Source organism: Camelus ferus, chromosome 1, assembly GCF_009834535.1.
Source record: "Camelus ferus isolate YT-003-E chromosome 1, BCGSAC_Cfer_1.0, whole genome shotgun sequence".
Classification (NCBI taxonomy): domain Eukaryota; kingdom Metazoa; phylum Chordata; class Mammalia; order Artiodactyla; family Camelidae; genus Camelus; species Camelus ferus.
In genome coordinates this window covers 10,946,634-10,963,155 of record NC_045696.1, presented here as the reverse complement: position 1 = coordinate 10,963,155, position 16,522 = coordinate 10,946,634, and the positions used below count along the sequence as shown (strand labels likewise).

Sequence of the window (16,522 nt, the reverse complement as noted above, 5' to 3'; positions counted from 1 at the left end):
GCAAGAATGAGCAGGGGGAGAAAAAGGTAAGGACAGCTGCCCTAAGCCCAACTGCAATACTGTTACCTTCTTCAGAAACTTCCACATCACTTCCAACGGAAAAGTGAAGGGCTGACATGAGCAGACAGGACTGTCCACTCATCCATCCCACTGACTTCCCTTCCCGCCCCCTCATCACCTCCTCCTCTGCTAGGCTCCAAGTCTCCTACTACAGTGCTCACTCTGTAGAAAGCCCTTTCTCACTCTGAGAAAGCCCTTTCTCACTCTGCCCTCTCTGCACCCCTGTGCCACTCCTCTGGGCCAAGACACTTGGGAGCTACAAGGTAACCCAGATGCTGTTCTAGAGTTAGTTTCCTTTCCTAACATCGTTGACTTGAAGGCCTCTGACACCCAGGGCCTACCCAGGATCACACAGGCAGACAGTGAAACTGGGAGGGAGAGAAGTATACAGAACACCCTGAATCTGAACTATTGAGGGAGGCCGGGAGCAGAGTCCTGGACTTTGGCTTTATAACCTATGTAAACAAATGAAATATAATCTGTCCATTGTGTTAAGGAAAAAAAGTCAACAGTGATGCTGACCGTGAACAAGAGAACCACTATGCTAGAAATCTGGTCTGCTCCAATAAAGCAGTATTAATTACAGTCACATAGGTCCTCTGTTCCATTCGTGTGTACTTAAAATGGAGCACATTTACGCATAATCAAGAAGTATGTCACAGTTATCTACTTAAGTCTTATCTTATTACAGGACTCAACTTCATCGCAGTGTACTACCTCCTCACAGTCTGCTGCTCTTGAATTAAGTTCATCTACTTAACAACCTTAAAATTAAAATAATAAGGGAATGTTGGCTTAGAAAGGCAATACTGCCAGAGACAAGATCTCAAAACTAGGAATAGTAGAACAGAATTCTATTACAATTAATTCACCCCTAAGAGAAATAGTTTAAATAGATGCCTGAAATGGAAAGTCAGTCTAGATCAGGAGGGACAAATAGGCTTCACATCACATGACAACTTTAATAAAGTGATGGTGGATGCCTGCTATGCTCTGCTGAGGATCTGAAGCAGTGAAGAGTGGTGAGCTCAACCAGCAACGCCCACTGCTGTTATCTCTGGAAATAACTGTAAAATCTGCTAAACCCCAAATCACAAAGCTGCTGTATAGCGCATGATTAGGAAGGGAAAAACATAATACAAACTCACCAGAAAAATCTGTTATCGGTTGTTTGTTCTTGCATGCTACGATGGGCATTAAGACTCAGATCCAAACTGACTCCAGATGCAGACCATGCAAAATAAAAGTTTCCTGAATTCAAAACTTTTCGCACTTCTGAAATGCGATCCTCATCTGAAGAATCAATTCGTAGCGATATAAATTCAGTAGAAGTAACTCGGAAAACTTCAGATTCTTGAATTTTCCCAACAGACATGCATCCAGTGACTAGGACCAGATAATGTAACATAGCATCACCTGCAAAAACCGAAGACTTAATTGGATGAAAAGTTCCAATATTTCTCAAGCTAGTCAAAGTTTTTCCCAACTTTCTTCTGGTGTCTCCATCTTTTAAAATATGACATCGTGGTTATATTTAAGTTCACAACCAGACTTAGGTAAAAATTGAAAAATATCCTGGTTTAGATTGTTAGGAAGTTCAGATAAGACAATCAATGTGAGAGTTTTTTGTACAGTAAAGTTGAAAAAATGGCAAATAAAAATGACATGCTGCTGATACATGTATGGAAAAAAGTCCCTGATAACAATTTATAAAGCAATTTAGCTTACAAAAACTTTCATAGAGATTTTTTTCATCTAATTTTGACAAAAAACCTAGGAAATGAGTATGCAGGTGGAATTCAGCTGGGGTGTACTGTGAGTGTGGGCTTTGATGTAGGCAGAAGTGCCCCAAATCCTGGCTCCTCCACAACTTACTATCTAGACCAACTTCACTGTTCTGACCTAACCAACCTGAGACATCCTCCCTTATAAAATAAGATTAAGACAGATCTCATGGGACTGTAAGGGATGACCCAAGACGGTATTAGCTAAATGCTAGGCACAGTGCTTTACATGTGATAGATGAATAATAAATGGCAAATCTCCATCGTATAGACCAGCGCTCCTCAGAGTATGGTCATGAACCAGTTCACAATTACCTGTTCGCAGTGAGAAAAGGTGCTTGTTCCAGAACAGAAATTAGCTACATCACTAAGTTTACCATGTGGTTTAGCTGACTTCCTTCATTCTCAGTAAGTAAGACTTTATCAGTGAAGGAAGCCATGTGTTGATCTGCATGATGGTGCAAGCTTTTTACCTCATCCAGACCAATAACAAAACAGTTCACGGACCGGTAGCCAGTCCTTGGGCCACACTCCAGGTCACACCATTACAGAATCAAACTGGTAACCACAAAGGTTACTCTGTAGCCATGGTGACACTATGTGGAAGAGACAGGCTCAAGCTGAGATCTTTTGAATACAAAACATATGTATTTCTTTTCCACTGTAAACCAGGGAAATCAGTGGTGTAGTTCCTAGGAAGGCATCTTTTCCTAAATGCACTGAAGCAAAGAAAAAGGGAAATGTCCCGATCTTCTCTCCTGACAGGTAATACCAATCTCTTCAAGTGTTCAAATAGGCTGCTATTTCTGGAACTTAAACTCACAAGGGCATAAGCACATAGCATACCTTTTTGGGCAACAAACATTATCCCAAGATTAGCTTAATTAAGGTTTAAAAGATGTTATGTACTTACAGCTCAAATATGGTATCTGAAATAGGTAATCTCTCTCAAATCCTTAGAATTACAAAAATAGAAATGAAAATATAAATTAATTATATTGTATACTTACCAAGATTTAATCGTAAAACACCTAAAAGTCCATATGCATCTAGTACTTTGGAGTATGTACCCTTGATTGCCTCTTTTTCTGCTGATGCTACAAAAAAAACACCAAAAAACAAAAAAACAAAAAGCAGTTTTAGGCTGAGAAAAAGGACCTGAAACATCAGATTCTATTTAGCGATAAAGCCAGAGTTTCAACCCAAAATGCCTAAATCTAAATGAGATATTCTTAACCTAAATGTACTGCATAAAATATTTTTTCAAACTAGTTAACTTAATAGTTTTTCCCAAAGAATTAACAAGTTATTCTAGCACCATCTATTCATTAATCCATCCTACCCCAGTGATCTGAAGTACAAACTTTAATAATATTCATATATTTTGGAGGTTGCTTTTGAATTTTCTTCCCTGTCTCACTGATCTGTTTGCCTACTCTTAATACCAGGAACACACTACGTTATGATATCCCCTGTAAGACAACATCCAACTCCTTAACAAGGAATCTTCTAAAATCTGGCCTCCACATATCTTGCCTGCTTCGCTTTTTTATTACTGCCCTCTCCCTCCCCCCGCCCCATGCATCCTACACACCAATCACATTAAACTCTCACTATTACCCAAACATGCTCTTTTCACATTTCTGTACCTTTGCACAGCAATTTGGCTTTCTGCCTGCAAGACTCTACACAACCTTTGCCTCTCGGCAAAATTCTATTCACCTTATAAAAACCTAGGCATACAGTTACTTCCTGGAAACCTTTCTTTATTCCTCCAGGCATAGTTCTTTCAACAGAGCTCCCTCTTCAAAACATTTTAAAGACACTCATCACTTGTCTTTCTCCTTAGCCGGCCTGCTGCTTGTAGGCAGGAACTCTGTCCTATTCATCGTTTCAACCCTGGCACTTAGAACAGTGCTTGACACACAGAAGACTGCAAACGTTTAAATAATGAAAGCTAATGGTAACACCTCACCGCAGAGTCTAGCACAGGAACAGGGAAATCATGAGTCTGACCTTTGTCTGGATTTATTTCTTCTGCTATAAAGTTAATGTTATCTGCTAATGAATAACCCACGGAGTAATTTCCTTAGGACAGGCTGTTGTAGTTGTTAAACAAAAACAAATCCTGAAGCTTTAAAGGTAAATCTTCCGAGTTCTTAGCAAATACACTTATTAAAAATTGGACACAGGACCAAAGAAACATAAATCATAGCTAGTATCTCCATGAACAATTACAAACAGTACATTCTACGGTCTGCAGATCTGGAAAGATATGATCCTCTTCCTCATTCAGTCCTTTCCCTTCCAATTCTTTCCTCTCTACTGCCCTCCCTCATCCACTCCCCACCCCACACCCAACTCACCTCCTGGCGGACTGCTCCACTCCTTATTTACCTCTTTTCTCTTGCACTGGCCCCTTTTCCCTTTCCTCATTCCTCTATGATCTGTACATGACATTATCAATTCTAATATTCTAATAAATTAGATTCTGATACAGAACTAGAGTATCTTGTGACAATACTCATGTGTTCCACATTAGAAAAGCATGTAAGCAGATCCTCATGGCTTTCTTCTCAATCTCTATTGTCAAGAAAAGGGCTATCTTCTACTGCTAGTGAAGTCTATTGGCTTTGCCTAATATCCCACAGTGCTCTACATTAGAGCTCTTCCCCTGTGTCTCAGAGCTCTTCTCCAGGGTTCTACAGACCACCTCACGTTCCCTGCCTACTGCACCTCTTTTCAGACCATCTACTTTTACACTTCTTCCTGGTTATCCCACTTCTGCCTCTGAATGAGCTGTGCTCTGCTAGCTGGCAGCACAGGCTAAGACTAAACGATCAATCACGCCATTAACTGAAACTGTCACAATGTTACAGTTCTTTAGTATGTTCATTATTAGGGGTGGGCCTTTATTTTTATCAAACCACCCAGTATGAAATTAGGGAGTAGGATTTCACCAAGTCATTAAAATGATGGGGATTTGAATTTCTTTCTGCATTCCTAAAATGATAATTCCTATTATTTTTATTATACTATATACAATAGAGAACAGATACTCCCAACGTTCCATGACAAGGAACACAAATATAAAACATCATAACATAAATTTTAATTATATTTTATAAAGTAAAACAGAAACCCTTTCCCCCAAATACGGCCTCATTAAGAGGACCATATGTACACAAAAGCAAACCTTAGAGAGACTTAACATCTCTAAGACAGAAAGCATGGCTTCCAGGGTAAATGTTATTCTAGTTTTACACTTTATATGCTACATGCACTTCAAATACCATCACTAATAGAGTAATACAGGAATTACTAGACGTATCTATAGGTTTTAGCAGTAAATAGGGGTTTGAAATAAAATATATTTTTAATTTTAAGTCATCACTTTCCCTTAGAAAACAAAAAGCCATTTTATAACAAATTACCATGCAAAATCTTCTCTCTTCTAATTATGCAATATAATTACCTTTTCGTTAGTTGTGCTCCAAATATATGGGTATATCATGTCTCTCAGGCCCAATGAAGACCCATGTATTAGACTGTCACCCGATTCACACATGCAAACAAACGTCATGCTGCTTAGTTAGTTATGCTTTTGTATTACATTCTGAGACTCAGGAAACAGGACATACACACACAATTTAAACTAAAGTGCTTATTCTTAGATAAAAGTGTGCTTAAGGAAAGAGAAATGATTCGAAGACTAGATTAGATGTCATTTTTCCTGCTAGGAATTTTTTGGTTTCCCCTCAAAACACTACATGAAATTTTAAAATGATTTTTTAGAGTGACAAGTGTTGTTTCAGCTGAGGTACCTGTATACTGTTTCTGTGATAATTTTATATATATATATATATATATATATATATTTTTTTTTTTTTTTTTTAATGGAGGTACTGGGGATTGAACCCAGGGCCTCATGCATGCTGAGCACATGCTCTACCACTGAGCCGTACCTTACCCACCTGTTTCTGTGATGACTGTGACAGCAGCTAACTACCTCATGGGCTAGGTATTTTCTATGCATTATTCAATTTTCACAACCACCCCATGAGCAGAATTACTACTATTTTCATTTGACATGAGGAAAACAGGCTTAGAGAGGTTATTAATTTGTTACTAACTCGTCTAAGCGTAAACAGCCAGAGACAGAGAGCGCAGCTTCACGAGGGAAGGGGCTCTGCCCAGGTCACTGCCCTACCCCCGGGGCCTAGCTCAGTGCCTGGCATCCAGGAGTTTAGTAATTGTATGTTCAGTGAACTGCTGAACGAGATTTCAGAGCCATATGAACCTTTACCTCTAGTCATTTCCAACTTCATAAAAGAAAACAATCTTTTCTTCTTAAATATTTTTAATCTAAAGGCCTGTGGATGTTTACCTGTTTTTCCACTTATGCTTTAAAGGTTTGGGGCAGAATGGAAGGAGGTGCTTTGCAGGCTATCAGAGCCCAGGCTATCATGGCCCTGTTCATGGAGCTGAAGCCAGAGGTGGGGAAAGAAAGCAACCACTTGGGAGGAGGGGCAGCCTGGCATGAGATATTGACAGTTGAGTGAAATGAGGAGGGTGGTGTCCACCCAAGGATGGTGGGAGTGGCCTGGCATGGTATGTTGGAGCTTGAGGGGCGGGGGGAGAGCAGGGGTCACTGGAAGGAGCCCAGGACAGGGTGTTGGAGCCCCAGTGGGGTGAGGAAGGCACCTATGTGGTGGAGGAAGCGGCAGTGACAGCATACATACATACTTACATACTTTCCTTAGCTCTATCCATTGACGGGACCTGTAATAAGCAATACTCTGACAGCAACGAGCATACCTAGCACCCAGACCTTGCCTTCTAATACCATCCGCTACTAACAGGAACAAGGACTCCTTGGAGAAATGGCTGATTCCAGGGCAAGGGCAGGGACAAGATGAGCCTAGAATATATTTTAGTGCCAGAAAATAAGAAAGCGTTCAAATAATAATGGAGACATACCACAAAAACACAGAAGCCAGCTCACAGGGGCTTCTACTGGTGGAATCTTGGACAATTTGAGCATCAAAATAAATTACAAAGTAACAGATTACAATGCACTGAATAAACCCATAAATTGAAAGTTTGAAGAGGAATGGGATCATACGTGGTCTCAAAGTACCTCACCTCCAAACATTTATTAATTATAAAAGAAAAAGGAGTTGTCCAGAGATGCCACCTTAACCCAAGTAATCAAAGTGCAGGCCAACAGTAATGAGACAAGTCAAAACTGTGTCAACTGACAGGATACAATGAAAAGAACACAGCAGCACTTGTGTAATATTCCTGCCAAGGTATATAACCCGAGTCTGAACATGAGGAACCATCACACAAACCCAGAGTGGGGGACGTTCTACAAAACAACTGACCTTCATCTTCAAAAGTTTTAAGGTTACAAATGTCAAAGACTGAGAAACTTTCCCAAATTTAAGGAGACCAAAGAGACATGACAACTAAGTAAAATGTACAAAATCAACTGGATCTTTTTGCTGTGAGAGACATTGTTGGGACAGCTGATGAACTTAAATGGAGTCTGAGATTTAGCAGTAAGGTGTTAATGTTAATTTTTTAATGGTTATATTGTAGTTACGCAGGAGACTAGTTTTCTAGGAAATATGTAATAAAGTATTTGGGGGCAACAGTATCATGTCAGCAACTTGGTAGTTTCAAAGAGTTCAAAAAAAAATTCTTCGTACTGAACTCCAACTTTTCTATGTTAGAAATTGTTTTAAAAAATTTTAATGTAACCAGCAAAGACAACTTTAAAAAATGCAGGTGCATATTCCTAAATTAAGAAGCTTTTATCTCTAAATGACATTAAGATAAACTCTCTCATAATGCCATGTTGTACCCTCTGCATACATATATTTTTTTTTTAATTGGTGGAAAAAGATTCCCTTGTTTTATGAAACTGCATGAGATACAGAGAAATAGATTGGACCTAATTAAATTATTCGTTCCATTTCTCTGGTAATTTAATTCTAGAAAGTAATTTGAGAATCTTCCACTATAATGAGATTATTTAAAATAAGGAAGCTGTAATACTTTACAACAATGTGTATAACCTTTAGATAAAACAAAGCATTTGTAACGACTCTTCTCAGCCCACCCTTATCATTCTTTTCCCCTGAACACTCTCCCCCTGCATCCCAGGCTTCAGCCAAAATGAATCACGTGTTGCCCCTTCTACAAGCTCCAAGATCTTTCCTCTCCCTTCCCTCTTTTGTTGTTCAGTGTTCTTTTCATCCCAAAGACCCTTTAGCCATCTTTGTGCTTCCAAATATTACCCACCTTTCAATACCTAACAAAACATGCTACTTTCTTCCTGAAGCTTTCTCTGATTACTCTGGCTGGAAGGAACTCTCTTTCTGCTCTTTATTTGCTACTACAGACACCTGTATAATAATAGCAATAGAAACTAGGTCTTATTTCTTTATAGCTCAACACAATACCCACCTAACACAGAGTCTCTGAACACTGCAGCTGTTGATTAAGTATTCATCTAATAGACAAAAATAAATTGAGAGGTTTGGGCACAAAAGGGAATGTTTTGCTAGTTTTAAAATAGCACGTAAAAGGATAAACATTTTATCTTACCATTCACAGTATCTGAATGCCCCATTATTGACTGAAGTTTAACAATTCCTCCTAGTGATGTCTGGAAATTTTCAAACGTGATGTCCACAGTGGGGCGTGAAGGTGGGGTGGGGAAGACAGGCATTGTCAGGGGACCACTAACCAGGGTCTAAGCTGGTAGAGTGTATAAAATGGCAAGGGGTGTGGAGGGCTCAGGGGCAACAAAGTGGAAGAACAAGTAGAAATGAAAGTTCAGGAAACATGGTCACAGGGCGAGGTCAGGCCACTCACTCTCCTGCTAGTGCAGTCTTTCAAGGCATCTACTGTGCTTTCCACGAGGACAGATTGCTTTTTGTTAAGAGGGCTTTGTTTTTCCTCCTTTTCATGTTGCTGTTATTAAACAAACAAAATGCAATGAAAAACAAACCTTTCTTTTTGCAAGTTACTTATTTCTAATCACAAGTAGGTATGAATGTCCAAGAAGACCATTGTTATAGGAGTAATTCTGAGCCAATCAAGATCTCGAGCAGCCAGTTCAGCGGAGGTAAGGAGAATGCACCTCATCAGCGCACCTGCGAGGTACAGCAGAGCCAGGCTTCTCAAGTTACTGCTCTGACACCTCAGGCATCAATAGTACCTAACTCCCTCCATAGCTTATTTTAAAAGGAAAAACGTTTCTTCTGGTGTCACAATAACAACACTATTTTTCATTCATGCTTTAAAACTTAAGTCTTCAGTCTAATGCCAATATGCATTTCCTGAGAACACAAAGCTATCTTAAGCGTAAATCAATTTAAGTATAGTTATATTTTTAAATATATCCTCACATCATTAGAACTGATCATCTGAAGGCCTTCTGATTCTACCTAGCGAATATACGAATATGAGTAAGGTCACAGAAAAAAATTTAAAGCAAAATAAAATATGTGCCATAAACATTTATTCTCATAAAAACACTTATGGATGAAATTAAATGATGTTCAGGGTTTACTTCAAAATAAACGGGGAGGGGGAGACAGTAGATAAGGGATACAGATAAACACTAGTGTCCATGCTAATCGCTGAGGCTGACAGACACATGGGAATCAATAATACTGTCCTTTCTTCTTTGATGTATGTTTGATATTCCCCCAAATAAAATTTATTCTGACAGCATTCTTTGGTATCCTGCATAAATTCAGAGAGGAGAGAAAACAAGATAACTTTGGCCAGTCAGTGAGAGAGAAGAGGCTACTGGAATTCTAAGAGATCCGACAGGTTATTTTCCTCCAATTAGTCAAAAGCTCAATGTGCACTAGGACTTTTATCAACTTAAAAAGGAGCAGTAAGGTTCGACAACCTTGAGATCAGCCCGTGGCCAGCCCTTCCCAGTCCTTCCCAAGGCCACCACATTATTCATCAAATAATAAATATGTAATAAATTGGGAAAGGAGAAGACTAGGTAGTTAGAGAATGGAGACCCCAGGAATAGTAACTTCTGCTATACTCTGTCATAGAAGTTTTCCTTACAATTGTCCTAAATAACTTAGCCTTAATACCCTCCTCTGTTGAAGAAGGTATAGTTGGAAAATAATAAACTTGCCTTTACTTATCATCACAGAGGTAGTTAAGAAATAATTTAAACTACATAAAGCCCTGAGCTAGTGATACCCTACAACTTCATACAGATAGCTTAACTCATGCATTATTCTAACTCTATGCATGTTTTCAGAGTTCTTTTAACTGAACAAATTCATGACTGAAGGCAGGCCTAATCTACAGTTCCTATTTAAGTTACAGGAAAAGTAGTGAAAATAGGAGCTATCAAGATGATCTATTTTAACAGACTGCAGAAACCACTCAGAGCATAAATATATCAATTGTTCTCTATCAAAATTTAACATACCGATTGTTCTCTGTCACATTAGTCGACAGTTTTTTCTGCTGGAGTGGCTTGCTTTTACAGCACTGTGTCATATGACATAGCTGGCATTACTCAGCACTACAGCCTCTCTTCACAAATCAGAACTGAAGGCAAATTATGAAACATAAGATCAGGCTATAGAAATTCAGATAAAAACATAATCATATATCCATTTCTTGATTTTCATGAGTTGTGATTCTAAAACAGAGGCTTATTAAACATAGAATAACTGTCACATAGTGGTCATACCTGCTCTGCCAATGCCACCGTCTGAACAGAAAGAAACAAAACTAACTCATTACCTAACATCATCAGATAATTTAAAAGTCACTTTTCTTAAACTTAAATGGTGTTCTGAGGATTAAATTTATATGTAAATTTCTCTAAATTCTGATGAATTACAGTATTCTAAACTAAATAATCAAGCTACCGAATGAAGATCCGGCCATCCAATGTCAACATTCTGCTGTGGCTCAAACCTTCTAGGTGGGAACAGACTGTCTTTCCTCAGCTGATACAGAAGACCAGACTAAAGAAAACCAGGAGGAATGTGAAAGTAAGATTACAAATTAGCATGATCTTCCTAGAATCACAGTTTGCCTATGGTTGCACGCTCCGCAGTTTGTGGCTGGCTTATTTGCATGCGGGCACTATTCTAGAACCAGAGAGCCTCTAGTCAGAGGATCCCACAGATAATGCAGTTCAAGCTACTCATTTTCAAAAGAAAAAGACTAAAGGTTAAGTGATTCATCCAAGATCACATAACTAGCTGGTGGTAACGTCTCTTTCCATTTCATCATACATAAAAAGAAAACGATTTTAAAAGGAAAAGGTTTTCTTCGTATTATTAAGTAATCAGAATTCTAGCTGAAAGATACAAAACTATTCAAATTAGTGTTCATATAAGTTATACGTTCCAATCTTGGCAACATTTTAAATAAAAACAACCTTTCACTCACTCACTCACATAACAAGTATTTACTGAATGCCTACCATGTACCAGGACCCTGACAAGGTACTAGGAATAAAAGAGCCAGTGCCCTAATACCTTCTATTAGGAGGACAGGCTTTCTATATTCATATAAATGCAAAGTTATAAACTATACTAAGTACAATGATGGAGCCCCAACAGACTGCAATTGGAGGACCTAATTTAAAATTATTTGTTGGGGAGGGTGTTGATTAGAACAGGCCTGCCTGCCTGCAGAAGTGACCATAAATTGAAACCTGAAGAATAAACAGGAAGTTAGCCAAATGAAGAGTGGAGGTAAAAATGTTCCAGGCAACATACACATAACCTATGACCAGAAATTCCATTCCTAAGAAAATATCCAACAGAAATGTGCACATATGTGCACCTAAAGACATGTACAAGGATGTTCATACTAGTGTATTCATAATAGGGAAAAATGGAAATAAAGCAAACGTCAACAGAATATTGGACTATTCATACAACGGATTACTACTGAGCAATGAAAATGAATGAACTACTGCTATATGCTACAACACGAACGATCTCTCATACAAAACACTGAATGAAAGAAGCTGGACACAATAAAATACATATTGAATGATTTCATTTATGTTAAGCTGAGAACCAGTTAAAACTAATCTATGATGCAAGAAGTCAGGACAGTGATTATCTTTGCAGATCATGATGGAGATAATAATTGGAAAGGAACTGAGAGAATCTTCTGGAGAGCCAGCAATAATGTTCTACTTCTCAACCTAGTATGGTAACATGAATATGTTCACTCTGTAATAATTCATCAAGTTGTACATTTATGGTTTATGTACTTTTCTACATGTGCGAATAAGTTTATTTTCAAAAATAAAATTTTGAGCAGAAAAAAAAAATTTTTTTTGAGCAGAAGGAAGAGCATATGTGAAGACCCTGAGACCAGAAAGAATTTGGCACATTCAGAACTATAAAGAGGTCAACGTGGCTGGAACACAGAAACCAAAAGACAAGATAGTAGGGAGGGAGGCAGGAACTCAATTTTATCGCAGGTCATTTCAGAGTTTAGATTTTAAGTTGAGTGGTCAACCACTAAAGGGTATTAAACAGGGGAATAATAAGATCTAAACTGTGTTTTTAAAAACACTCGAGAGTGAGTAGGGGGAGTGGAAGCAGGGAGACCAGTTAAGAAGGCTTTTATATTGGTCCATGAAAGAGACTACAGTGGCCTGACTGTAGAACCAGTGTAGAACTAGTGAAAACGGTGAACTGCACAGGTTCTCTATGAAATTAGGAAGCTGAGTGGACTGGACTTGGTACCAGAGTGAATGTGCTAAGAGGAGATGTAGAGGGTGATTCTTAAGTTCTGGTTTAAACAGCTCAGTGGATGGAGAGCCATCCACCGAGAAAAGGAGGACCAAGGGAAGAGCAGGTTTGAAGGAATGCAGTGGTCAGTACGACCACCAACCCAGCATCCATGCCAACCTTCCCTTGCTGTGTAGCCATCATACACCACACAGGCGGGGTATCACAGGAATCCAGACAATCACAGTAATTTCTACCTTCTTTTGCCCACCATCTGCCTGATCTAAGTAGCACCTGACATCACTATAGCCACAGCAGTTCGTTCGGGAATGGACCCAAACCTCAAACTAGTCCATTGTAACAGGGAGTGCATTTTCATTTTGTGGGCTGTAACCCACAATCTCGGTTTGAAAAAGCTGGATCTCAGTTGTGTCATCCAAAATAATTAATTATTCTACCCAGCTCTGTATCAATCCCACACAGCTTTGCAACATCTACAAATCTGACAACTACACTTTCCACCCCATTCTCCAAGAGAATGATGAAACTATTAAACAAGGTAGGCCAGAGACATATCCCCAATGTTGACCAAGACAGACCATTAATAAGCACTAATTTACTTAATAACAAGATTCCAGCTAGAAATTTACTTAATAAGATTCATCCTGCCCATACTTTGCACATGATCCACAGGATATTAAAAGACTTTACCTACATTTTAATAAGGTATTAGACAGACTACAGCAATCTTATGGTCTTCTAGTGGATAAAATGAAACACAACCCATAATAAATATTTACTGCTAAGACTCAGTTTATGTAAGTAAATATACTTCATACTTATTTAAGGAGACTACAAAAAAAATGGTAGAGTATCTTAATGACTCAACATATAGGAATATTTAATGTTTAAGCCAATAATTTAATAAGTGGTATCTTTTTGTTTATTTGTTTTTTGGGGGAAGGTAATTAGGTTTGTTTGTTTGTTTTTGACAGAAATACTGGGGATTGAATCCAGGACCTCATGCTTGCTAAGTACACCCTCTACCACTGAGCTATACCCTCCCCTCTTTTATTTTTTTCTTTTAACTAACTTAGTTATCTCAAAATCATCCCGGAATGTAAAGAGCACATAAATTCTTTCAACTTGAACTGAGGGAGTAATTAAATAGTGTCCAATTGACCAAGAAGAGTTAATGCACATTTCTAAATGCCGTATTTACTCAGTTATTTGAATAGTTCGGTAGCTATGAAATGCACTCCAATTTGAATGCATTGCTTATATTACATAACATCACATAGAAGCACCAATGGCTTATATTCACAAAATCTATTTTAGTGGAAAAAGATAAATTCTTACTAATAACCATTATAAAAACTCTAGCGAATTTAAACCATCACCAGTAACAATGTGTGCAATTTTTAAAGTTGTATCTCCTTTTAGCACTCTTCTCACAAGGATAACGCCAATTGCACTAATCCATTCCACTCTTTCTGATCTTTCAAATTTACAGTTTAAACATAACTAAGTAATAAAATCTCACTGATTCAGACTTGACAATCTCAGAATTTCTGAAAATGTTGGCACTAGATGCAAAGAAAAACAATACTATTTAAATTGCTCTCAACAAAACTGGCTCATTTTTTTTAAGCTTTGGATTGCCTGAAAAAGTCTGTATCATCTTTGTTTGTGATTGGGTACAGAATCCTAGTGGGCAGGTTTGGTTTTGTTTTTTCCATTTCAGTACATTAAAGACCTCGCTCTGTGTTCTCTGGCTTGGATTGTTTCTAAAGAAAAGTGTACCACGATTCATATCTTGATTCTTCTACACATACGTCTTTCTTTTTCTTGGGCTGTTTTTAGGATTTTCCTCTGTGCCATTAGTTTTAAGCAACTTGATCATGTATTTGGGTGTAGTTCTCTTCATGTTTCTTCTGCTTGGGTTCATTTAGCTTCTTGGACCTGTGGATTTATAGTTTTCAACAAATTTGGAAAATTATCTGCCATTATTTCTTCAAATATTTTCCTGCTCCATTCCCTTCCTTCTAGGATTCTAACCACACATATATACTGGGCCATCTGAAGTTGTCCCATAGCCCTCTGATGCTCTGTTTTATCTACTTTAGTCTTTTCCTGTGTTTCATTTTGGGTTGTTTCTATTATTCTGTCTTCAAATTCACCAATCATTTATTCTGCAATGTCTAATCTATTAATCCCTATTACTGCATTTTTTTTCATTCCAGATATTGTTGTTTTCATATCTAGAAGTTTGATTTGGGTCTTCCACATTTTTCATGTCTCTCCTTAACATGCTCATTAACTGCATGTTCCTGAACATATGGAGTATCTTTGTAATAGCTGTTTTAATGTTAATGTCCTTGTTTATTGATTTTAACATCTGTTTCTACAGATTGACTTTTCCCCTCACTACAGGGTATATTCTCCTGCTTCTTTGCAGGCATGATAATTTTTAATTGAAGGCCAGACACTGAAATTTACCAGGTTGAATGCTGGATATATGTATATACATTTTGTCTTCCTATAAACATTCTTAAACTTTGTTGTGGGATAGAGTTAAATTATTTGGAAATTAAGTTATTTGGAAACAGTCTGATCCCTTTGGGTCCTGCTTATAAGCTGTTTGTCGGGCAGGACCAGAACGGCATTTGGCCTAGGGCTATTTAGCCCGGCTACTGAAGCAACAGCCCCTTCTCTGAGCGTTCAACCCAGTTCCCCGAGTATTACCAGATTTCTCCATTTGGGCTGTTTGGAGCATGAACTATTCCCAGGCCTGGGTGAGCCCCAGGAATTTTCCCTCTTGCTCCTTTTTGGTGGTTCTTTCTCTGCCTTGGTAGCTGCCTCACACACTGGTACCAATCAGAACTCCTCTGACGTCTCAAGTGGAACCCACTACACATCTCAGGAGCTCAGTGCCGTTATCCCTTTTCTGGTACTTAGTCCTGAGAATTCTAGCTCTGGTTTCCCCAAAGTCCAACTGTCTCCTCCACTCAGGGAGATGGCCAGGCTCTGTCTGGGTTCACCCTGCCGCAGCTGTAGCCTGGAAGCTCCCAGGGCAGTCGGCTGGAGCTACTGTGAGACTCACCTCATTTGTTCCCCTTCTATGTTTTGTGTTGCCTATTGTTTAATGTCTGAAAATTGTTTCACATATTTTGTTTGTAGTGTTATTGTTGCTGTCTACGGCGGAAGGTAAATCCAGATCCTGTCACAGCATCACGCTCAGAAGTGAATATCCCTAAGTCACTGTCCTGCTATTATACAATTTTGAACCATTTAATCCTGTCTACAATTTAGAACATCTGATAGACCTGAAATCATGCTTTAAGAAGTCACATAACAAAGTTTTACTGTTCAGTGAGAGAGAAATTTTCCCTTCGCCTTTTATCTCCTCACAGCAAAGTTAAAGAAACGAAAACATTTAGAACTATCAGTTTGGCCCTACATTAGTAGGCTAATCATGCTGCCCAGGATGGAGGAGAAAGGTTGATTTTTTTTTTTTTAAGCAGTGGTATTTAAGTTGCTATTTACTTTCTGTTCTATTAAAGATGAACATTCCAAAAATTATTTACAAAAAGAAGATGAATTTTTGCAACCCTAACATAAAGTGATACATTAACAAGTCTAAATTTCATTATTTTTGTGCAGAAAAAGTCAACTATAAAAAGTCATTTCTTCCCTCAACTTGAAATTTTTTCTGAAACAGAGATAAGATACTGCAACTATCTAAAGGGCAATCATGCTGACTGGCAGCATTTGGCAATTAAAAAAAAACAAAACTATGCACACTGCTTGTCATCACCACCTACTATGCTTATCATCCAAAATTCAAAAACCTGACATTTAACTTGGCCCAGAGAAAAAACTTTGTTTTTAATGACCTAATGCTAAACCAAACCATGC

The 16,522-nt window shown here is 38.3% G+C and overlaps 1 protein-coding gene across 7 annotated transcripts in view; it reads right to left on the bottom strand.

Annotated features, from left to right (window-relative positions):
• The window catches only part of SYNJ1 (synaptojanin 1), an 81,446-nt gene that overhangs the window by 57,549 nt on the left and 7,375 nt on the right, over positions 1 to 16,522 (bottom strand). For all 7 annotated transcript variants that reach the window (XM_032475203.1, XM_032475387.1, XM_032475432.1 and 4 more), the window contains exons 3-4: positions 2,855 to 2,941; positions 1,209 to 1,476 (exon numbers count right to left, since the gene is read on the bottom strand). In XM_032475203.1, coding sequence (XP_032331094.1) covers positions 1,209 to 1,476; positions 2,855 to 2,941 — 355 coding nt within the window. The remainder of the gene's footprint in view (positions 1 to 1,208; positions 1,477 to 2,854; positions 2,942 to 16,522) is intronic.